Here is a 24,331-nt window from a genome sequence, read left to right on the forward strand (position 1 = left end):
GAGAATGCTCGGCATTTATCGGGGTTGGCCTCTATTCCTCGCTCGGTTAGATAGAAGCCGAGGAACTTGCCGGCCCGTACTCCGAAGGTGCACTTCTCTGGGTTGAAACGCATCTTGCAGGATCTGGCCTGCTCGAACACCCGTTCAAGATGTGCTGTGTGATCGGAGTCTTCTCGATATTTGACGATCATGTCGTCCATATATACCTCGAGGGTGTCGCCGATCTCTCTTCGGAAAACCTTGTTCATCATCCGCTGGTATGTGGCTCCGGCGTTCTTGAGTCCGAAGGGCATTACGTTGTAGTAATAGTTACCCGACTCGGTCATGAATGTCGTGTGCTGCTTGTCGCACCTCGCCATGGGGATTTGATTGTAACCTGAATAAGCATCCATAAATAATAACAGTTTATAGCCGGCCGAGTTGTCGACCAGCCTATCAATATTAGGCAATGGATAAGCATCTTTGGGACATGCCCGGTTAACATCGGTATAATCAACACACATTCTCCATTTTCCATTAGATTTTTTGACAAGTACAACGTTTGAGAGCCAAGTTGAATACTTGGCCTCAGAAATAAAATTTTCCTCTAAGAGGTCTTTTACAGCTTTCTCGGCAGCCTCCGCTTTCTCGGGAGACTGCCGGTGTAACACCCGAGGCCGAAGAAGGCGAGGGGTGGTTGCACCGCATGGAACACCTGAGGCCGAAGAAGGCAATGGTGGTCGCCACATCGGAATGAGAGGGATCCTAAGGCCGTGCAGGTATGGGACTGCATGGTTGAAGGACTGCATATAAGGATTGATAGGTACTACCTATACCAACAAGATGCATCTTCTTTTCGGTAGCTCATTCCATAAGAACTCCACAATTAAGCGTGCTTGACTTGGAGTAGTATTGGGATGGGCGACCTTCTGGGAAGTTTCCTGGAAAGCGTGCGAGTGAGGTCAAAGCATGCTGAAAAGACCCGTGTTGGTTTGTGGGGTTAGTCGATCATCCTGAAAGCAGTCTGGGGCGTTACAAATGGTATCAGAGCCAGACCTCTCCCAGTACGATGTGGTTCGAGGACGAACCATGCGGAAGCTGGTGGGCATGTAACACCCGAGGCCGAAGAAGGCGAGGGGTGGTTGCACCGCATGGAACACCTGAGGCCGAAGAAGGCAATGGTGGTCGCCACATCGGAATGAGAGGGATCCTAAGGCCGTGCAGGTATGGGACTGCATGGTTGAAGGACTGCATATAAGGATTGATAGGTACTACCTATACCAACAAGATGCATCTTCTTTTCGGTAGCTCATTCCATAAGAACTCCACAGTTAAGCGTGCTTGACTTGGAGTAGTATTGGGATGGGCGACCTTCTGGGAAGTTTCCTGGAAAGCGTGCGAGTGAGGTCAAAGCATGCTGAAAAGACCCGTGTTGGTTTGTGGGGTTAGTCGATCATCCTGAAAGCAGTCTGGGGCGTTACAGCCGGCGCCTACGTTGAACTACTGCCTTCACGGCTGGATCAATGGAGAGGTGGTGGCAGGCGACCTCAGGGTCGAGTCCGGGAATTTCCCCTGCGCTCCAGGCGAACAAGTCGGCGTTGGCTTGGAGACATGCTATGAGCTGCTTCCTCAGTAGATCTGGGATGTCCTTGCCGATTTTTACCGCTTTGTCGGGGTTGTCGCCCAGCGGGATGAGGTCGAAGTCCCCGTCTGGGATAGGCCGGACGGGGTGAGTTACCTTTGGTCTCGTCTCTTCGCCATTCTTCAGCTCTTCATCTGTGAACCGAGCATCCAGGTCGACTGAGCTGACGTTTGTTGGCGGATGGTGATCTTCCCGAGGATGTTTGTCTTCGGCCCTTGGCTTCTTGTTGGATTCTGATGGAGGGGAGATCAGTTGCAACCCCTTTACGGAGGCGTCAAAGATCCTTCTATCGGCTTCGATGTCTGCGTTGATAGTGGCCACTCGTCCCCGCTTTGTGTAGAATTTCATCTTCAAGTGCACGGTCGAAGGGACGGCAGTGAGCTCTGCCAAAGTAGGGCGTCCGATGATGCAGTTGTAGAGCGTCTTGCAGTCGATCACCAAGAATATCGTCTTGACCTGCCTGGATGCTTCCTCTTCCCCGAAAGTGACGATCAGTTCGACGTAACCCCACGGTTTGGTGGTACCCCCGTTGAAGCCTTGGAGATCAGAACCCACATAAGGAGTGAGGTGTGAGTCGTCTAGCTGGAGTGTCCGGAAGAGGTGAGAATACATGATGTCGACCGAGCTGCCTTCGTCGACCAGGACTCGACGGACGTCGAAGTTTGCCATTTTGGCTCGGACGAGCAAGGGGATCGTGGCGTTCGGAGCTCCGCCGGGCAGCTCTTCCAAGTAGAAAGTGATCGGATCTAATTTTCCTTTGAACTTCCGCAGAGTAGGGGCGAGATCCGAATTGACGCTGATCAGCTCATCGAATTTTCTTTTTACTGAGCTGATGGTGAGAGAGCCGGGGTCACCGCCGTTGGAGATGACCAATGCGGTCGGGAAGTGTTCCCAGGCGCTGTAGACAGTCGTTACGCCGACCGAAGGAATGAAGTCTTCCGGTCGAGTTATGGACAGCGCAACTTGAAGCGGTCTGCTGTCTGGTGAGTTGCCCTCGTCAGAGCTCCGAGGGGCTTCTCTTCGGGGAGGTTCTCCATTCTTCGTGTACTTCGACAGGCGGCCCTCTTTAATCAGGGTCTCGATGGCATCTTTGAGATGTATGCATTCGTCGGTCAGATGCCCGTGACTCTTGTGGTACGCAGTATTTGGATTTGTCCGTCCCCGGTCTGGTGGGATTCGACTTCGGGGGCCTGATGCTGGAGTTCTTGAACTCGGTGTTTTGGCACTCGGCCAAGATTTTTTCGCGCGAGACGTTCAAGGGAGTGTAGTCGTTGAACCGGCCTGCCGGTCCTCGACGCTCTTTGGTGTCACGGGACCTATCGTCTCTCCTTTTGTCATGTCCTCGACGCGAACTTGAGTCATCGTGGTTTGAGCTGCGAGCAGCATCATTGCCCCTCAAAGCTTTGATCGCAGCTGCTTCGCCTTCCTCGAAAGCGATGAATGCTTGGGCTTTGCGGAGGAGGGCGTTCATAGTGTGTACCTTCTCAATTTTTATGGCTTTCTTGAAGTCGCTTCCGGGGAGAAGTCCTCGTTCTAGGAGGTATCTTTTCATGTAGTCGGCCGTCTGTACTTGGACGGGTTCTTTTTTGAACCTGTCGAGGTAATCCCGAAGGGGTTCGTTGGGTCCTTGGATCACGGCTTCGACATTCGCTTCTGATTTCGGTTACCGACGGGAGGCCGAGAAGTGGCTCAAGAAGAGTTCCTTGAGCTCGGTCCAGGAGTGGATGGAATTGGGGCGGAGGTTTCTGTACCAAGTCATCGCTCCTTTCCTGAGGGTGGTCGGAAAGATGCGGCATTTGATGGAGCCCTTGACGACGTGATAATCCATGACGGCTTCGATGCTCCGGATATGGTCGTCAGGGTCAGTGGTCCCGTCGTATTGGTCCAAAATTGGTGGTTTCTCCATCCCCCGGGGGAGGCGGGCTCTCAGGATGTTTTCGGACAAAGGGCTGCGGAAGTCCTCCTCGTCACTTGGTCCCGGGGAGGTTGAGTGTCTGCCTCGCCGGGGCTTTCCCTGGACATTGTCCGGGCTAGCGCGGTTGTCCCGGGGAGGGGGACGTTCGCGGGGTTTCAGCACAGCTTTGGAAGGGCCTCGGTGATCCCGTTCAGGGGAGAGGCTTCTTGCTTCAGCGGCTTCCGGTCTCTGATTTCTCCTGCTCTTTCGAGGTGGAGAGCAGGAATATGATCTCCGGCGATGGTATCTCCTAGGTGGAGAGCGTGAAGAAGATGGGGAACGCTGACGGTGTCTCCTCGGTGGTGAGCGTGAGGAGGAATAGGAACGCGACCGATAGTGCCTCCGCGGAGGGGAGCGGTGTCGTCGCTTCCTTTCCAGCTCGTGGATACGGTCGTCCTGGATTCAGAGGAGGCTGTTTGTCTTCTGCAGTTCTTTGAGCAGGAGGACAGTGGTGGGGTCGGCACCCTCGGGGATGTTGATCTGTTCTTCCTCTTCTTCGTGACGGACTCTTCGCCTGTCGGAGGTGTGGGTGAACGAGGAGGCAGTATGCCCGTCCTTGGCGTCAGTCTCATTCTCGTTTTGGGGATGTTCTGGCCCATTGTGGGTTCGGGCCTGCTCGTCTTCCCCGTTCTGAACATGTCCCTCGGGAGGAACTTGTTCGACATTCTGAACCTGTTGGAGGCCCTGCAACTGCTGGATGCTCTGGATCTGCTGCCTCCTAGGTTGCGAGGTCTCATGCCCGGGCCTTCTCTGCCCGACGGGGGTATGGCGATTTCCTTCCTGCCTACGGCGATTCTCCCCCTCGCGGGTGGACTCCTCGATTAGCTGTTGCAGGAGGAAGGGATCAACGCTTGGGATGTTGTTGTTGTCAGCCATGACGATCGTGAAAGGATTAGCTTTGATCTTTGTTTGTTAAAGACGGGGAAGCAAGTTTCCCACAGATGGCGCCACTGATCGTACCTGATCAGAAGAATCGTCGCTGGCTGCTCGGACTGGATCTTCTAGGAAGGAGGAGGGGGGGTGTACCTGCAAGGTACTCCGATGCCAAAGTAAGTTGACGAGCAATGGAGCGCAAGTACAAGCTAAAGTGAGTAAGAAGTGAATACCTGACCCTCTAGTGAAAGAGGGTATTTATAGCCCCCAGCGCTGGGCCATGATCTCGCTACTGGGTTGGACTTCCAAGCCCAACTAGGAGACTGTCAGGTTTCCTGAGCGGAAATATCGGAGGTGCGTGAGTGCCCTCTGTCCTGGTTAACCGCTCCGAAGTTCCAGGGAGACGCGGTCTTTTAGGAGCCACGTTGGCTCCATATTATTCGGAGGGTTGGATATGAAGGAGCCCTGCGAGGAGCAGGGTCCTCGGCGATGAAGGTGCTCGCGGGGAGCGCATGTGCCGGGCTTAAGCCAGCTCGCGGGGAGCGTGGTGCCGAGGGTCGACCGACTCGAGGTCCAGTCCGGCCGGGTGCTACTTGGTCCACAAAGATGGTCTTGCCGAGCACATCTAAGATGGGTGCTTTAGACCCAGAGGTGAGTCACCGAGGAGCTTGGGCCTCTGAGGTTTATTGGGCCGAAACTATGTTGGGCCTACCCTTGGCCCAGTCCAGAACACTATCATTAACAGGGGAAGGACATACATTTTTACCATTGCCACTATCAATTATGACATTTTTAGTTTTCCTACAACTCAAAGAGCCAGCATCCTGTTCTTCTTGGAGATGAATTGGTGAAATACAACCTCGGATGACAAACCTGTTTCTTGACTTCCCTGAAAAATTCTATTTGATTCAGCAAAAATAATTTAAACACAACCACAACCAACAAAGTTATCACTTTCATATATTGTACAGACACAATTTGACATTGAAGACACACACCTCTTTCCTCAATGGGAGACTCTGGAACCACTCCACTTATAATCAAATTAGTTAAACGAGGGCTAAGCTCTTCATCTCTCATGCCGTTATCGCATGCATCTGCAGCCAGTGAAAAAGTTTGCTTCTCAACAGAATTTGCTATTTCAGTGGCATTAGCTCCTTCATTTGACAAAATCCTCTTAGCATCTGGAGTCTCAGGAATTGTCTCATCACCATCAGTTTCATCCATCTCCATCATTTGGCATACTTTCTTCAACCTCTCATTCAATTCAGCAATCGAAAACCATTCCCTTCCCTTCACTTGAGGTCTCAATTTCTTCAATTTCTCACCCAGCTCATTAGGATTATATAACCTAACAGACCTGAAATTCTTCAAACTCGCCACGGAAGGATCATTAACCTTCGCTAATTATTCCCTTCACCGGAACGATTCTTGAAATTGCTGTAAATATCCTAAAACAATATTTGCATCTTCTGCGAAGATGGATCTTCGGGAAGAGTCGCGCTTCGGTAACTCTGGATTTTGCTCACGATATCGCTCCGTTGCGAATTGGGGGAAGAGAGAGGGGAAGGTATGTTCGAGGATGGTTGTTGTTTGAGGGAGCTTTTGAGATCGCGTAAAGCGTCGGCTAAAGAGTCGGAGGAAGGTTTGTTTCCATCGTTGCCACTGTCGCCGCCGACATTAAAAGTGGAGAAGAAATGATGGAGTGAAGGAGAGTTGGTGAGAGTATGGGTTTTGAGTTTTGTTGTTTTAAGGCGGAGAAGGAGCGCCATGGCTGGTGGAGAATAAGGGAAGGGAAATGGGTTTTATCTGAAGAGAGGAGATGAAGATTGATGTGAATTTCAGAGTTTTTTTTTTGCAGATTTCTGAAAACTGAAGATGGTGCAGAGTTTTTTTTGCAGATTTCTGAAAGAAGGATGAAGAACTCAGATTGAAGAAGAGAGCTTTACTTCTAAATTTTCTTTTTTATTTCAAATGCTATTGTCACATAAGCCAATTGGTCAAAGTCCAGTTAGCATTTGGAGTAAAAGGGTGTGGTAAAACTTGCTTAAAAGTTTTATAAAGGGGGCTTTCGTAAAAAAATAACTTCAGGGGGGCAAAACTGATTCTCGCTCACATGTATCGTTGATCCTCTATTTTATTAACATTAATTTTTTTAATATTTTTCTTTATTTTTAAATATAATTTTGTTCTTTTTATTTTACAATTTTGTATTACTTGTTCTTTCTATTTTTTAATGATGTGGGACGATTCTAAAATGTCACATTTGGTAACCTTCTCCTTGTCAAAGAAATCTAAGGATCTCATGATCGTTGAGTTTGATAAACTCAAATTTGCAAAGACATAATTCACATCAAGATAAAATTGTGAACTTCATTGCATTATGTTTAATGAGTTAATCTCTTAAAAGCCATGAAACTCACATTTACATAAACCCTAGTGCTAGCATACTACACTTATGCATGGAGTTCTCATACCACCACGTATCTCTACTACATACATATGCACGGTGTTCTCAGTTCTGCACTTACGTAGCAGTTATATATATATATATATATATATATATATATATATATATATATATATATATATATATATATATATATGGTGCAACACTATACATCCTAAACATGATGAGACCTATTTTGTGCTACTCTTCTAATACTCTCCAACAAGTTGAAGGAGGGATGTAGCTCATGACTTTGAGCTTGGTGAGAAATTCAATGAAGTGGTCGTGCAAAAAGGCTTAGCGAGAGTGTCTGCAACTTGCACACTGCTAGGAACATGTTGAACCTTCATCTTCTAGGCTATGACTTTTTCTTTCTCTATCTTTCTCTGACAAAATGGATGTCAAACTCAATATGTTTCATCCAGACATGAAGGATTGAATTGTGTGACAAGAGTACGGCACTAAGATTATCACAAAGGAGAACATAAGGAAAGAAAGACACGACAAGCTCATTGAGAAGAGATTCCAACCGGAGTATCTCTGAAGTGGTGTGAGCCAAGGCACGATATTCTACCTTAGTGCTTGATCGAGTAACAAGAGGTTACTTCTTGGATCTCCAAGGCACAAGGTTGGGTCCAAAGAAGAAGCAGGAACCAAACGTAGACCGACGATCGTCTAAATCACTCTCCCAATCCGCATCACTATAAGCCCTTAGAGAGAACTTGTGTGACAATGGAGCTAGAGAAATGAGTAAGCCATGTGTTATAGTGCAACTGAGATAAAACAAAATCCTATTTACACCATACCAATGAAACTTTAAAGGGTAGGCCATGAGTTCATAGGCTTTGTCCATACTAAAAGCAAAACCAGGTCTTGTGAGAGTCACTTCTTGTAGAGTCGCGACCATAGATCTATACTGATGAGGATCTAAGAATGGAGGAGAGCCATGCTTGCTAAACACCATTTGCATTGTATATCTTGGCTCGAGTAAGGAGGTCTCGAATATATTTGGTATGAGTAAGAAGTACACAACCAGTGGATGGAGGCTTGACTTTAATGCCTAAGAAGTATCAAAGCTTACGAAGCTGAATTAATATTCAAGCCAACTTTTCATATCATGTCGTTGGGGCTTGCTTAAGACCATATAGTGCTTTATTTAACTTGTAAACATGGTGGAGTCTTGCTTTTCAAAGTTAGTTAATTGAGACATATATACCTATTCTTGAAAGAGCCATTAAGAATAGCATTATTGATGCCGATTTGTTAAAAATCCCACTTGTTGGTCAGTGAAAGAGTGAAAATAACTTTGATTGTGGTAGGCTTCATAATTGGAGAAAAAGTTTCATTAAAACCAAAGGAAATTTGCTGATGATAGCTTTTGGCTACAAGTAAGGTTTTGTATTTATTGACAGTCTCATCAGAGTTCTCTTTTACCTTCAAGACCAATTTGCACCCAGCTGGTTTTCTATGTGGTGGGAGAGTGGTCAAAGTCCAAGTCTGCTTGGCTAATAGAACATCATATTCTAACTGTATAGCTCAATGCCACTAAGGTTGAGAAAGATCATGCTTGACAGACTAGAGATTTCCACATGTGTTAGGAAGGTTTTGCTTAGAATGACCATTGACCAATTTTGGCTCTTGTCAGTGTATGGTGGTCATTGATATGAAGGAGTGAACATACTGGTAGACTGAGAAGGAGTGAACATAGTGGTAGACTGAGACAGTTGAGTAGGATTTCTAGAGGTACTCTGAGGTAGGTTATGCTCATGTATAAGTTTTGTACTACGATTTGACCTATCAATTGGAAACCAAACAAATTACAAGCTATACTGCATAATTTGGGGGAATGAGACACTGCTCATTAGAATTGTGACAATTGTAATGGGTGTGTGATGAGGAGACAACTGAGGAAAATTAAGGCATTTGCAATGACAATTAGGTTGATATAAAAAGGTAGTATTAGACTGAAACATGTTAGGAAAAGGGAAGTGGTGCTCATGAAACACAATCTTTGGAGATGAGCACTCTCCCAGATTTGTTGAGACACTTGAAACCTTTGTGTTAAGATGAAACTTCTAGATACACACATTATTTAATCCTAAATTCTAGCTTATGTTTGTTATATGGTCTAGTAAAAATATAGCATGCACAACAAAACACCTTTATAGATTTATAGCTAGGTAGCTTTTGATACAAGGCATGATAAGGATAATGGAACTTGGTTAAGCCAGTTGTTGGAAGCATATTGATTATGGGCATAGAGGTAGAAAAACTATGGTCCCATAATTTTAGGGGAATGTATGGGCGAGATAAAAATGTTAGCCCCATTTTCATAATATGTCTATTTTTCCCTTCAACAAAATCATTTTGATGAGAGGTGTGAGAGCAATTAGTCTATGTGAGATACCTAACTCATAGAGGTACCTAGAGAATGGTCTAAATTCTCCCATATTATTTGATTGCAATGCCTTAATATTGGTGTTAAACTAAGTTTTGACAAAGCTAAGAAAAAGTTTGAAGGCATATATATACTTGGTATAAAAATCCGAAGATTAGTGTGAACAACCTCAAAGGGAACACTATATATAATTGATGAAAAAGGAGCGTGTATTCTATGAAATTTTCCTAAACAGTAATATTTACAAAACTCAATATTTCCTTTAATGGAGACATTGATATTACTATGTTTTAAAGGAAGCTTAATATTAGGAAAATGAGCATGATCTAGTCTATAGTTTCATAAGGAGCTAGTGCTAGGTTTATTTACATTAGAAACAGTAGAACAAGAAATTGAATTGAAAGTTGTGTTTAAAGGATATGAACCACTATGACTCAGGGAGAATTTCCTTAAAGGTTCCATTAAAAATTGTGGGAAACAATACAAGCCACTTGAGTCAAGGTAGTCTTTAAGATGTATAAGCATAGAAACCTAAGATTTAACATAGAACCTATCGGCAATAACCTCAAACATAATCTTATTATCTTTAGAGATTTAGATACTAATAACAATTTTCTTGTTAACCAAGAAACATAAAGAATACCATTAAGAACAAGAAAGGTAGTAGGGTTGAACTTGGAACCCACAAATGACGACCCTACATAGTTAATTGCTAAGGACTGATCATTGGCTACACAAACACGACTGTTACCTGTATAAGGTTTTTTGGTGTACAAAAAATGAGTATGAGGAGTAAGATGATGGGAGGCATCTGAATCAACAAAGCATACATGTTTATCAAGTTCCTTAGGTAGAGAATACTCATGTGTAATATCCATCATAACTATGAATTAAAAGTCATACCTAGGGGCCTCAAGTTTGTTAGTAGAGGTGCCTTGAAATTTTGTCAAATTGGATTAAGGTCTTGTAGGTGTGAATTTCTCATTAAACCTATGCTAACATTCAGCAACATCATGGCCATATTTCCCACACAATTGACAAGTAGGTCAATTTCCAGATGAGGAGCGACCTCTAACACGATCTCTACCACGAGTAGCGTCCTCTACCTCAACTTCCTACGAAATTCTCACGCACACCACCTGTTTGTTGATTTGTGTGAGCCATATTTGTTGTAACACTCGACATAGCTAACCCCCGCCTAAACTTGTCAAGTTGAGCTTCCTAAACATAGAGGAGAGTTTTGACGTCATAAAGTGTTAGGGATTCACAATTGCCATACATTTGCATGAAAATCATATTATACTCTTATGGTAAGCCATCAAGGGTGGAATCAATCTGATCTTACTCTGAGACAACATCTCCAACAACAAGTAAAGAATTTACAATGACTTTAATTCGAAGCACATATTCAGTAATGGATCTATTACCCTTTTTCATAGACTTTAACTCAACACAAAGTTGTCTAAGTCGTGCCTTCATACAAACATTAAAGTATATGTGAATCATGTCCTATATTTCAAAGGCATGCTTGCACGACAACACTCGATGTAACACAGATTCTGGTATGGTTGAAAGAAGCCAGTTGGACACAATTTGGTCATGCATGATCCAAGATTCATATTCTTCATAGACTTTGCCTTAAATACGGTATTTTACTGACTTGAATTTATGTGGAATTTGAGAATTCACCACTATCTTGTGCGCTCTTTGAATGAGAAGGACTCCTTCAACCTTCTGATTCTACATAAGATAATTATTGTCTTGTAGTTTGATCAAAAGTTTAGGATCAAAATGATGCGATGATGTTAGATCAGATTCATTGGCTGTAATCATTTGAGAGATATGAGCTGAGATTTTAATCGTTTCAACTTGAGAAGGTTCAGCCATGACAGCACGCAAGGTAAAGATTCAACGAAGAAGATTAACACTCAATTCTTAGAACTAGAGAAGATTGTAACCGAAAGTTAGTTACAACTGAATCGAAGTTCGTTAGAGGGCGGAAGATATCAAACTAGGTGAATGATACCATAATAAAATATAAAATTCATTAGATTATGCTTAATGAGTTAATCTCTAACAAAACCATATGACATTCATATTTATAAAAGTCCTAGTGCTAGCATGCTACACCCATGCCACCATGCATCTCTGGTACATACATATGCATGGTGTTCTGCACTTACGTTGCAGCTCAAATATATACACATATATGGTATTGGTACAATACTCTATATGCTAAATATGTGGAGGCCTGTCTTATACGGCGAAATACTAAAATCATTTATGTCACGTTATAGAAAAAACAAAAGGTGACCAAAACATTTCTACAAAAGAAAAAAAGTCTAGGAACTAAAAACCAAAATTTATTAAATAAGAAAATAAAAGTAATTGTTGATGTAACATCTAAACTCCAAAAGTGCAATAAAGCATAGAGATTAAAAACAATTGTATCAAGAGAGTGGAACCAATTTTCATATCTTACCCTTCTATAGTTTGACATATATCCCACCAAGTAGAAACAATTATTTAACAGTAGCGGGCGGCACCCTTGTGTTTTGGGAGTCAGAATCCATTTACCACCAAATAACATTTTTTTTAAGTCTCAATGCATGCACAACTTCACAGTGCTCCAAAAGTTGTACAAGTCGTTCATCGTGCTTATCTTCAAAATATTTTTACCTCGTAGTGGTTTTGATTTTGTCTTCATTCATAAACTCAAATAGAATATTTACATTTTTCGCAATTTCATAAGTAGGATGACACCACTCTACTGTAAAAAAAAAAAAAAGTGTGACACTACAAAAATAAGCCTTTGTTGACTATAAATACAACCATTGTTAGGTATGTTTGTCAATAACAACAAAGTGAAAATGAATAAGTCATTTAGAGCTATAACTATAACATGTTTTTGGCTTATCATGAGTTTCTCCATTTTGTGTGAAGCTGAATATATGAAAACCCAACTTAGTCCAGATTTTTACAGAACAACATGCCCTGATCTTTGGACAATAGTTAGGCGAGAGGTTTCGAACGCGATGGAAGATGAGATTCGAATGGCTGCTTCGTTGCTTCGCCTTCATTTCCACGATTGCTTTGTAAATGTAAGCTAGAGACACTGACACTTCATTTTTACTATCCGGGGGCGTGTAAAATAGATTACCGCACAAGGTTCAAAGTTTGTCACCGTTTAACTGTAACTAAATAGAATTCATAAAATGTTTGTCACAGTTAAACGGTGCTTAAAACATATTTATATTTATTTTGTCGTTGTTAAACTGTCATTAATCTACACAGAACTTCAAAAAAAAATTAATTTACAGGGTTGTGATGCTTCAATTCTGCTTGAAGGAGACGAAGACACTGAGAAATTCGCTACTCCAAACAGAAATTCTGTTAGAGGATTTGAAGTCATAGATAGAATCAAAAGTTCAGTGGAGAGTTCATGTAGCGGAGTTGTCTCTTGTGCTGATATATTAGCCATAGTTGCAAGAGATTCGGTTTTCCTAGTATGTTCAATTCAAATCTCAATCATTAAATTTTCATAACTCAATGCAAAAATTAAAACAATTATCTTTGTTCATGTTAACCTTAATTTAATGGTCACATTTTGCAGAGTGGTGGACCTTTTTGGTATGTTCAACTAGGACGCAGAGATGGACTGGTTTCGAACAAGACACTAGCAAATCTCGCAATTCCTTCTCCATTTGATACACTAGAAAATATTACCTCCAAGTTTGATAACGTCGGTCTCAATCTCAAGGACGTTGTTACTTTATCAGGTATAATTTTATATGAAACAGTTCATTTTTAGACAGTGACACAAAACAACTTAAAGAGAACGATTTATAACTTTTTGTAGGTGCTCACACTATTGGACGAGCGAGGTGCACATTTTTCAGCAACAGATTATTCAATTTCTCAGGGACTGAAGAGCCCGACAATTCTTTAGAATCCGAAATGCTCTTTGATTTGCAAAATTTATGTCTACAAGATGAAGACGGGAACGCGACTACGGTTCTAGATTCGAACTCATTTGATCGATTTGATAGCAATTACTTCAAGAATTTGCTAAATGGAAAGGGTCTTCTAAGCTCTGATCAGATTCTGTTTTCAAGTGATGAAGAAGTTACTTCAACTACTAAACAATTGGTCCAATTTTATAGTGAAAATGAAAGAGCTTTTTTTATGGAATTTGCTCATGCTATGATTAAGATGGGGAATATTAGTCCACTTATTGGTTCTGAGGGTGAGATTAGGAATGATTGCAGAGTGATTAATTCTTAATGATGTGAATGTCATCGTAATGTTAACAAAACTTTATATAGTTGTTTGCTACTCTTTGTTTTGGTGTATTTTACAAGAATAAAGTTTGAATAAAACTATTATCTATTCTATTTTTACTTAGATTCTTAGTCTTAGATCATAAGTAAAATTAGCCATGAATTTAATCAAAGGATATATTCGTTTATAAATTTTAATCCTATCTTATCAGTTCCAAATTAGGAACCATCTTGGAAAATATCTTAGGGGTGCCATTATTCCATAATCATGTCGAAGAGAATTCTTTTTAGTTTATATTTGGTAAAGTGGATATTTGAGTCAATTCATTTTCCTAGGATTGTTTGTTAATAGGTTGAATGAATGGTTGTAAAATTTAGGTTTGCTAAGTATTTTGGACCGGCCAAAGATGCAACAAGAGAAGACCCACTTTCTGCATCTAAGAAAGTCTAATGACTACTCAATTTAGGATATAAATACATCTATGCATGTAATTAGGGGTTAAAAAGGGTCGTGGTCTGTCATACTCTAATTTTTGACCCCCATGAGATGACATATCTTCAGGATTTTCATCAGGTCGGAGCAAGTACCCAGAGCAGTCACTTCTTCATCTGGCATTTGATCAAGGATGTTCAAAAACAAGAAAACTCAGGCAAAGGATCAATCAATAGAAGGATTGGTCTCTAAAAATCATAGGACTCAAAAGCTTCACTTTTATATTCACCTATGATTGATTAGACACCCAGTCATCTGAGTACAGGTTTACTCAGGTCACCAGACTAGGGTTTTTGAGCCTATCAAGGACTGAAATCAGGGATCACCTTTGGGAAACCCTAAAAAGCTCCAAGACATCTATTAAAGACTTCAATCATCTTCAAGTGATCCATACAATAAGATCCACTGGACATCACACCTCAATTCAAGATCCACAGTCACCAATTTCATCTGGTCGACAATTAGGGTTTTTAACCTAATTCATCTGAATAGTTGACTTTTAATCAGGGCATGGATCCAAAACTCAAGACATGATTCAAGAACCTCTACTACCTCAATATAACCCATTTACATCACTCATTTGAGGAGAAGATCTTAATTCCACACAAAAGTCCAAAATCTCACTTTATCTGAAAAAAGTCAACTGTATGGGATCACCTTTGACTTTTAAGATTTTTGGTCAAACCATGACTTTCAAAGATCAATATCATCAATATATGGATATTAAAGTCATTTGACCAAATAAATTCAAGAAGAATCATCAAGGAGCAAAAAGTCGGGAATTAGGGTTTTTGAGGGCATTGTGGGAACTCAAAATTTCACCTACACAACTCAAAAAAACTTCCAACATGAAAGTTGTAGATCTTGCAAAATAAAACAACATCTTACATAGGAACTTTTTTCAAAAGATCAACCATTTAAGAGATTTGGAATTTTGAAGCTTTAGGTTATAAAAACTTAGAAATTTTTCTAAGTGTTTTAACCTAGTTTTCATCCAACTTTGAGCTCATTTTTCATAATTTTCCCAAATGATTCTGAAGAAACCCCAAACTAATGATTTGAAGTAGATGTTTAGGGCTTTCCAAATTGTGCTCAACCTTCTTCAAATTCATTTTGAGCTAGGAGTTATGCTTGTTCAAAGTTGGCCTCATGAAGTGAAATTATAGGTCATGCCTCATTTTTGAACTTTGAAATTTTGTGCACATGACCTCACTTATGGATGCTACACGACCCATAACACATCTGAAAACATGCCATGCATTCATTTTCACCATAGCATAAGAATTGAGGAAGATTCCCAAAACAAGAACATGTGATTATGTAATGATTACATTTGGGAATTTATGGCAAATTGATGAATCACCCAAGGAATCTTCTCACCAACCAATTAGAGCTCATTTCTGTCTCAGAATTGTCCCCTGAGATCAAGCAAAATCGAGGGCTAGGGGATTGATCAAATGGAATCAAAATTCTCATCATTGCATTTTGGATATTTTTTGAATTCCTTCATAGCCAAGAAACCAAATCAACCTCACTAAGCAAGCTCACTCTCTCAATCAGTACTGAACCATTTGCCTATAAATAGAGGGCTCTTTCTCATTCAAAAAACACACCAAAGCAACTTAAATTCTTGCTTTCTCTCTTCTCTCTATTTCTCATATATTGTTCAATAGACCTCTTGGCAAGAAGAAATTCTCAAGCCAAGAGATTCTCTATTGGAGGTGAGCATTCTAGTTACAAAGAAGGAGGAGGTAATTCTTCATACCTCACTTGAAGATCTTCATCTTCAAGTCTCCAAGCAACTTGAAGTTCATCTTCAAGTCTCCCACAATCCAAAGAGGTGGTGGCACCACCTTCATCAAAAAGCCTACAATAATTTCAGAAAGAAGGGTGGAGTTGTTAGTAACAACAATTCGAAGTTGTTCTACCACATTCAACAACAATTTGAGGGTGTTCTTCAACAACACCACTCGAAATTTCCAGAAAAAAAGAAAGGGGGGTCAAAGCCATACCTTCGGACTTCAGTGGCAGCCCCACATCATCTTCAATATGGTGCCCGACGGTTCTTGCTCACCTACACGAAGCACACCTGCAAATTTCAACACCGGCGCTGCAATCATTCACAGTAGGCGGCAAAGATTCAGCATCACAACAAGGAGATTCGCAGCATAATCTCCAGAAACAGAATCGATACATACCTCAACATAAATCCGGCAAAAATCTCCTTGCCGTAGGTAAGTCAATCTAACTCTTACTCTTAATATTATTGTTGCAATAATCATAGTTTCTCTGCTTAGAACAAAACTGCCAGAAAATAGAAAACAGAGAGCATATTATTACTGAATCATAAAAACAGAATTTGTATCGTGAAAAACAAAATTGAAACACACCTGGGTTCGTGAATGAAATCAGAGTGAGGTCTGCTCTTGTTAGGAAGAACCTCTAGAAACTCTTCCCTCATGGCCACCGTGAGAGCAACCGCGAAAGGGCGGCGCTGTTGTTGTTCACTGAGAAAGTGAACCTTGAGCCTCCTTTGTTGTTGATTAACCGAGAGAGAAAGCGAGTTGCTGTTATTGGTTGTTGTTCTTCCCCACGAGAGAAAAACCGAGTGAGAGAGACCAGAAGCTAAGAGAGAGATTCACGTTGCTGTTCTTTTCTTCTTGCTACTAGAAGCGTGAAAACAAAAAAAAGGAAGAAAGAGGCGTGGCCTCTTTGTGTTTTAGGGTTTTTACTAACCCATTCCTTGTGTTACCAGAGTTGGGCGGATCCAGGTCACACTGACCCGACCCGGTCCGGCCCAGTCTTTTTTATTTTATTAAAAATTCAGCTTTGTCTTGTTTTGGACTTCATCACACCCCCATCCGATTTTCAGCACCTCCCTGGCCCATCACTATTTATCTTTATTATCTCTTTAATTTTTCTTTAATAGATTTTCATATAAAAAGGTTTAGTATTTTATTTTAATATAGGATTTAGTTTTAATTTTATAATCCTTATTAAAAAACTCCAAAAATATATTAGATGCATATTTAAGTTTATGTTTTCTAATTATTTTCTTGTTTCATTAAAAATCACAAAAATATCTTTTCTTAGATTAATTTTGTTTAAGTTTGATATTTTCATATTATTTTGTGTAGTTAATCAATTAAATTTTATTTGATTACTGTTGCACATTACTTGAATTTTCTCACTTCATCCAAGACTTAGAGATTATTTCTCTATTGTCTTTTGGATTTGTCTGTTTGTTTGGTCTTCCATTTGCTGTAGAAGTCTTTAAACAATTACTGGTGTGGATGCTTAATATCTGTTGAGATCCTAATTTATTCCAAGCATATCACTTAAGGATCAAGGTAACACCTCAAACTCAGAAGTCCAATTTCTCATTCTTCGAGGTAAGCCTAAAACTCATAAAAACTGTTTTTCATAACAGTAACCATTTCAAATCATTTTCAACTGTTTCTCATAAAACAGTAAATCATTTTATTGGGCCTCTAATAGAGTGTAAGTCCCAACACCTTCTTCTCTTCTTAGCTTGTTTTTCAAAACTGTATTTTCAAAATCTTCTTCCTGTTTTTTTCAAAACATTCTTCTGGTATTTGAAGGGCATTATTCCCGGTGAAACTCTTCAGATACCTATGTGACCTTTGTCCATCTTCACTTCTTCTGTTTTCAAAACCCTTAACTGTTAATCATATATATATATATTCAACTGTTATCCATCAATTACTGGTAAGGCTTTGTACATACTTCTTCAAAGGCCTCCACTCCATCCAGGTTAGGCTTTACAAGCTTTCAATTTACAGTCTTTATTTAAATTATTGTCAAATATAGAACTGTTTATATATATATTAGAACTACGTTTGAGTGTAAACCTTAGGACAATTAAACTATATATATTTTATAGGAATATGACATAGGATTGAGAATGTCTTCCCGGTGAAGGCTCTTTCCTAATTAGAGATCTGTAGTTCAAACCCCCAAGATGAATTATTCCCGGTGAAACATCTTGGCAAAAACCTTAGAATCCAAAAAAAATAGGACACATCCACCCAAGAGGAATTATTCCCGGTGAAACCTCTTACCCATTTGCTTAGAGCCAAAATAAGTTCAAAACTACATAGCTTTCTCTTGTGCTATAACAAGGACCCTCGATGACCCTCGATTAGCCTCCTCTTGGGATTTGTACAAGGACCCACAGGCTTCTTAAAAGCATTTCCAGCTTCCTCTTGAGCTTGTATACAAGGACCCACCAGGTTTCTTATAAACATAGGAACAGGTCTTTAGTCACCTTTTAACCTACCCTGGTGAGTTTCTTCCAATTTAAACCAGACTTTAAACAAGCTAAGTTTGTCTCAATTTTACATTGAGTACACCTTTTGGAATGAGAGACATGGATAGTCTCTGTCACCCTTATCTTCATCAATTTTCCTTAGCAGAGTCTAGGATCCATGTTTGCTTATCCTCAGCAAGAGTCAGCCTTCATCTTGGGCTTTAAACAAGAAGTCTCCACTAGATAATCTTTCTGCCAATCATTTTAACAAAAACCCCTGGAAAGGGTTAGCCTCCAAAATCACTTCTTCAAAAACCAAAGATTCATTTCTCTTAGGAGATAATGTCCCCAAAAGAGTCAAAACCCCTGGAAAGGGTTAGCCTCCAAAGTCAATTAATAAAAACCTGTTTAAAAGAATAAAACCCCTGGAAAGGGTTAGCTTCCAAAAATCATTCTTTTCAAAAGATAAACTCACAAGCTGAGTCAAAATCCCTGGAAAGGGTTAGCTTCCAAAAAAAAATCAGTCTTTTAATAAATAAATCCTTCAGTAGAGTCAAAACCCAACAAAAACAGTTAGCCTCAACCTTGGGCTTCATACAAGGCACCAAAACAATAAAACTCCCCTGTTAATAGTCAGCCTCAACCTTGGGCATTGTGCAAGGCAGATAATAGAGTCTCCCCTAGTGAGTCCTTCATTGTTCAGTAGCCACAACCTTGGGCTTTGTACAAGGCAGATAAACCATATGTCGTGTGTCAAAGATTCCTAACATCTAGGATCTTCTCCCATAGAGTCATCCATACTCAGTTTATTTAAGAGTCCGCCACAACCTTGGGCTTCATACAAGGCAGAAAATAATATTTCCCCTGGTTAGAGTCAGCCTCAATTCTGGGCTTTGTACAGAACACCAAATAAAACCCATCAAAATAGATTTTCCCTAAGTAAAGTCAGCCTCAATTCTGGGCTTTGTACAGAACATAAAAATCCCTTGTAAATTAATCCCCAGTGGAGTTTTCTCCCAGAGTCATAATAATAATCAATCAATCAAAAAGCCTCAAGCTTGGGCCTCATACAAGCCAGCTAAAAATCAAATCTTTTATACAGTAGATAGACATAGCTTATCTCTATAGAGAGATCTTTCCTCTATCTCACCACATTCAAACAAACAAACATTACATCATTTCATCATTTTAATCAAGTCTCCCATTTAGGATTTTGAAAGGCATGAGCTGGCAGTAAAACCCAGACATGTGGTAACTTTCCCTAATTTGGATGAGCATCTTTCTTTCATTTAAGAGGCATTTGACTGGTATACTTGCACATACACAAGTAAGATTCCCCTCTTGAATGAAATGAATTCAGTTATTCTGTCACTCTTTTAATGTTTGTGGTGGAATAGTAGAAATACCTCTTTGTAAAGATAAATTCATGTCTCTTTACTGTAAACAGAGATTTAATTCAAGCTTCAACCTTGAGCTTCAAGCAAGGCACCCAAAAATAATTAGTAATTAATTAGTTCCCCGAACTACATTAAGCTCTGACTTCCATTAGGGATATGTAGGCATGAGGTTCACAAGGAATCTCAGCGAGCTAATAAAATACCAAAAATAGTCAGTCTGTCTGTCTGTCTTTCTTTTAATCCATTCAATTCCTTCTCCTAATACAAAGGAGAAACTTTCCCAATAATCATTAGCAGCACAAACACATTTAGACACAGAGAAGGTTCCTGTAGAGTACTACAGATATGTAGGGTGTTTAAACACTTCCCTATGTATAACCGACACCCCGAACTCCAGAATTTCTAGTCTAGGTGAAATCCCCACACTTAGCAAACTCATAGGGTTTAGTTGAGATCTTTTTTTCCCTTTCCTACTCGTAGGACAATAAGAAAGTTCGTGTGATATCGTAGGAAGAACTGAAATAAAATTCCTCCCACCACGGGCGCATTCTCCTTCCAAATTTCGCGTGAAGGGTCTAGCGTGCCGTCCTCCCAAGTGAAACGGGGAGGTAAAAAAAACGACAACCACAGAAAAATGGCGACTCTGCTGGGGATATAAGTGTTAAAAACCTTGGTTTTTCATCCAAACCAATGGTTGACCTGTTGCTGGTCCAGCCCCAATGAGGAATTAGGGATGCCAAATTCCCCCTCAAACAAGAGAGGTCCTGCCTAACCTCTGTGTCATATCATGTGTTTGCTGCATTTATATTTGTTTATTTTGTTTATTCTGTATCGGGAAAGGGCTTGATTCCCCCTTGTGGTGAGAAATCCTATACCCGGATTTGAGTGCAACATAAGATAGGATGGAGGATGTCTTCCCGGTGAAGACCCTCTAATCTTGGTTCACAATTCTACTCTTGGGATTTGCCTGGCTGGTTGTGATTAATTGCGCCAATGCATTCCGAGACTGATTTGTACCAGGAGGATCTAGAAACACATTAACCCCACTTAAAGCCTTTTTTAGGACGTAGAGCGGTGATTACGGAAGTAATTGTCACGCAGATACTACACTCAGAGAAAACTCCCTTATAGATACCAATCAACGTATCTTTAAGGTTGAGCAAAAACTCTGAGACCCCTAGAACCCGTTCTACAGGTACTAAAATCCTTATCCTTAGTTTACCATTGGGGCGAGGTTTGCGTTTTGACTTCATGACCACTATACCCTTCAACGCCATGTTTGTTTAAAACTCTTGTGTGTGCATTCATGCATTCATGCATCATTCATTAATAACAACTAAAAACAAAAAGAGTCTTTTTCGAGTCGTTTTTCAAGGAAACTAAATAACGAACGTTTTGAACTTCATAGAAAGAGAGAAACGGAGAAAGGACTTAAGGATCTATACCATGGATTACGGAAGAAAGAGAGCTAGGAAATACACCTTCAAGATTCCCCAGGTCGAGGAACTGGGAAAGCTCGGAAAACTGGTGGTCAACCCCCAGGCTTTCAAGGAGAAGTATGGAAAACTTCTGCCTTTGCTCAATACCAACATTGTGGATGGGATCCTTCCCACCTTGGTACAGTTTTACGATCCAACGTATCAATGCTTCACCTTTCCAGATTATCAGCTCATGCCTGCGTTGGAGGAGTACTCTCGTCTGATTGGAATACCCGTGTACGCGCAAGATCCGTACTCCGGTTTGGAAAAGAATCCTGACGACATTATCATTGCTGCAACTACTCCTTTGAACGTAGTCGACGTCAGAACTCATATGGTGAGTAGAGGAGGAATTCAAGGATTGCCCTCCAAATTCATGTTTGATCAAGCTCGGTACTTCGTCAGCATCCAAGATATGAGCGCTTTTGAGGAAATCTTGGCTTTGCTTATCTACGGATTGTTTTTGTTCCCTAACATTAATGATTTCGTCGACATCAACGCAATTAAGATTTTCTTAATTGGAAATCCAGTTCCAACCTTGCTTGCGGATGCTTATCACTCTGTGCATTCAAGAAACCTGCAGCGAGGAGGATTAATCACATGCTGCGTACCGTTGTTATACGAATGGTTCGTCTTGCACCTGCCAAAGTCTAGCACTTTCTGGAATATGAGGGATGGCCTTTACTGGTCACAGAAAATCATGTCCCTCACTCATACGGACATTGAGTGGTGTAGTCCTGACAACGACGAAACCAAGATCATCTTCAGTTGCGGAAGTTTTCCCAACATACCCCTTATTGGAACTAAGGGAGGAATCAATTACAATCCAGCCTTAGCCCGTCGTCAATAGGGCTATCCCATGAAAAATATACCAAGTAACATCCAATTGGAGGGTCTGTTCTTCAAGAACATCGACGATCATCGCAACATGCTGAAGAAGGAAATTTTCCAAGCCTGGCGTCTTGTTCACAGCAAAGGGAGAAGATTGTTAGGAAAACATCTTTGCATCTCCCTGGATCCTTACCTTCAATGGGTATGCGTCAGAGCATTCAAGCTCAGGATGCCATATCAGCATCAAGAACCCATTCCCCTAAGGGAACCAATATACCTTTTTTCCACCGATGTTGAAAAACTACAAGCGGCATTAAACAAGGTATGCCAAGAAAGGAATGCTTGGAGGAACAAGTATCGAATCGTCAACACGGAAAACGTTGAGATTCATAACATCCTAAGAAGGAAGGATGAGTTACTTGAAGTGCTCGATCGACAAGTGTCACAAACGTCACTTTCTCATCATATCCCTCCTGCTTCCTGGATCATCGATCAACTCACGTCAGAGAACGCTCAGCTCAAGAAACAGAAGAAAATGTTAGAACGTGAAGTCGGCTCTTCGTCAAAGTTTTAGAGTCCTTTCTCTCAGTTTCTCTGTATTTCCCTTTTCAAAGTGTGTAAAAACGGCGTTTTTGCTTAATTAATAAAAGTTTGATGTTTCATAACGTAATTATGGTGTTTCCTTGAAAAATATTAACTTAATTGCATATCATACATCGCTTTAGTCGTACGCACTGACACGAGAATTGTCGCGGATCTAATAGTCACTTTCCTTTCTCCAGAAAGAGAGGAGGAGAAGGAGGTGAACCAAGACTTTCAAGCTGTCTCATCCATACAACACTCATTCAAGTCGCAAGAAAAGAATGGAAGACTTTGAGCAAGAGAATGAAGAACTCAGAGAAGAGATTAATACTCTTAAGGGTACTGTTGAAAGACTCAATAGTATGGTAGAAGCCCTGGTAGTTGCGCATAATCGACCAACGCCAGAAGAACCGCAAAGGACTGTGGTTTCAGAGATTGTTTCTACTCCTATTCCTCAGTATACCATGCCGCCCGATCGACCTTGGGGCATGCCGTATAACTTTATTCCAGAAGGGTACATACCCCCAGTTTCTGAAGTTCCAAGAGCTACCACGGATATGCGTCCACCGGAGGGTTACAAACCTCTGGAAATTGAAGTTCCAAGAGCAACGGCAATGGGTTTCGCACAACAGAATGCTGAGATTCCAAGATCTGCTGTCATGGCTTCTCCACAGCCGATTATGCATACTTTTCCTCCACAGGGCGGACAAGTATATCATCACACTCCCAGTGAGGACGCTGGCGTGTATGAAAGATTGGACGAGTTCCAGGAACAGTTTATGCAAATGCAGAAGGAACTCAAGACTCTTCGAGGACAAGATCTATTTGGGAAGAATGCTGCAGACCTCTGTCTGGTTTCAAATGTTAAGATTCCTCACAAATTCAAAGTACCAGATTTCGAGAAGTACAAAGGGAATTCATGCCCACAAAGTCACCTCGTAATGTACGCTCGAAGAATGTCAACTCAGACTGATAATCAACAATTACTCATTCATTATTTTCAAGACAGCCTGACGGGTGCTGCACTCAAATGGTACATGAACTTGGACAGTTCAGAGATTCAAACTTTTCGAGACCTCGGAGAGGCCTTCGTCAAACAGTATAAGTACAATCTGGATATGGCTCCCAAGAGAGATCAACTCCGGGCCATGACTCAAAAGGATAGAGAAAGCTTCAAGGAATACGCTCAGAGATGGCGTGAAGTTGTTGCTCAAATTTGTCCACCACTTGAAGAGAAAGAAATGACAAAAATCTATCTCAAAACTTTGAGTCCATTTTACTACGGACGAATGGTTGCAAGTGCACCAAATGACTTTACCGAGATGGTAAACATGGGTGTAAGTTTAGAAGAAGCAGTTCGGGAAGGACGCTTGAACAAAGAACCAGAATCTTCTATTGGTCCAAGGAAGTATGGAAGTTCTTTCCAGAAGAAAAAGGATCAAGATGTCAGCAATGTCTTGCACAAAATCAAGAAGAAATTTCAACCTCAAGTTGCAGCAATAACTCCGGTTGTTAACTCAGCGCCAGCTTATCAACCTCAGGTCCCGCAACAACAAATTCAACAAAGGTCGCAGCAGGTTCGACCTCCAAATTACAACAATCAGGCTCCAAGGTATCCTGCCTTTGACCCCGTACCAATGCCGTATGCGGAATTATTTCCAACATTACTGGAAAAAGGACTCATTCAGACAAGAAGTCCTCCAAA

The 24,331-nt window shown here is 41.1% G+C and overlaps 1 protein-coding gene across 1 annotated transcript; it reads left to right on the plus strand.

The window, feature by feature from the left end:
• The first annotated feature begins 12,135 nt into the window (after positions 1-12,135).
• LOC131640759 (peroxidase N-like) lies at positions 12,136-13,693 on the plus strand. The gene is made up of 4 exons (XM_058911147.1): positions 12,136-12,396; positions 12,616-12,801; positions 12,909-13,074; positions 13,155-13,693. The coding sequence occupies exons 1-4, from the start codon at positions 12,139-12,141 to the stop codon at positions 13,577-13,579; spliced, it is 1,035 nt and encodes a 344-aa protein (XP_058767130.1). The 5' UTR covers positions 12,136-12,138; the 3' UTR covers positions 13,580-13,693.
• Positions 13,694-24,331: the final 10,638 nt, after the last annotated feature.

Source organism: Vicia villosa, unplaced genomic scaffold, assembly GCF_029867415.1.
Source record: "Vicia villosa cultivar HV-30 ecotype Madison, WI unplaced genomic scaffold, Vvil1.0 ctg.003297F_1_1, whole genome shotgun sequence".
NCBI classification, from domain to species: domain Eukaryota; kingdom Viridiplantae; phylum Streptophyta; class Magnoliopsida; order Fabales; family Fabaceae; genus Vicia; species Vicia villosa.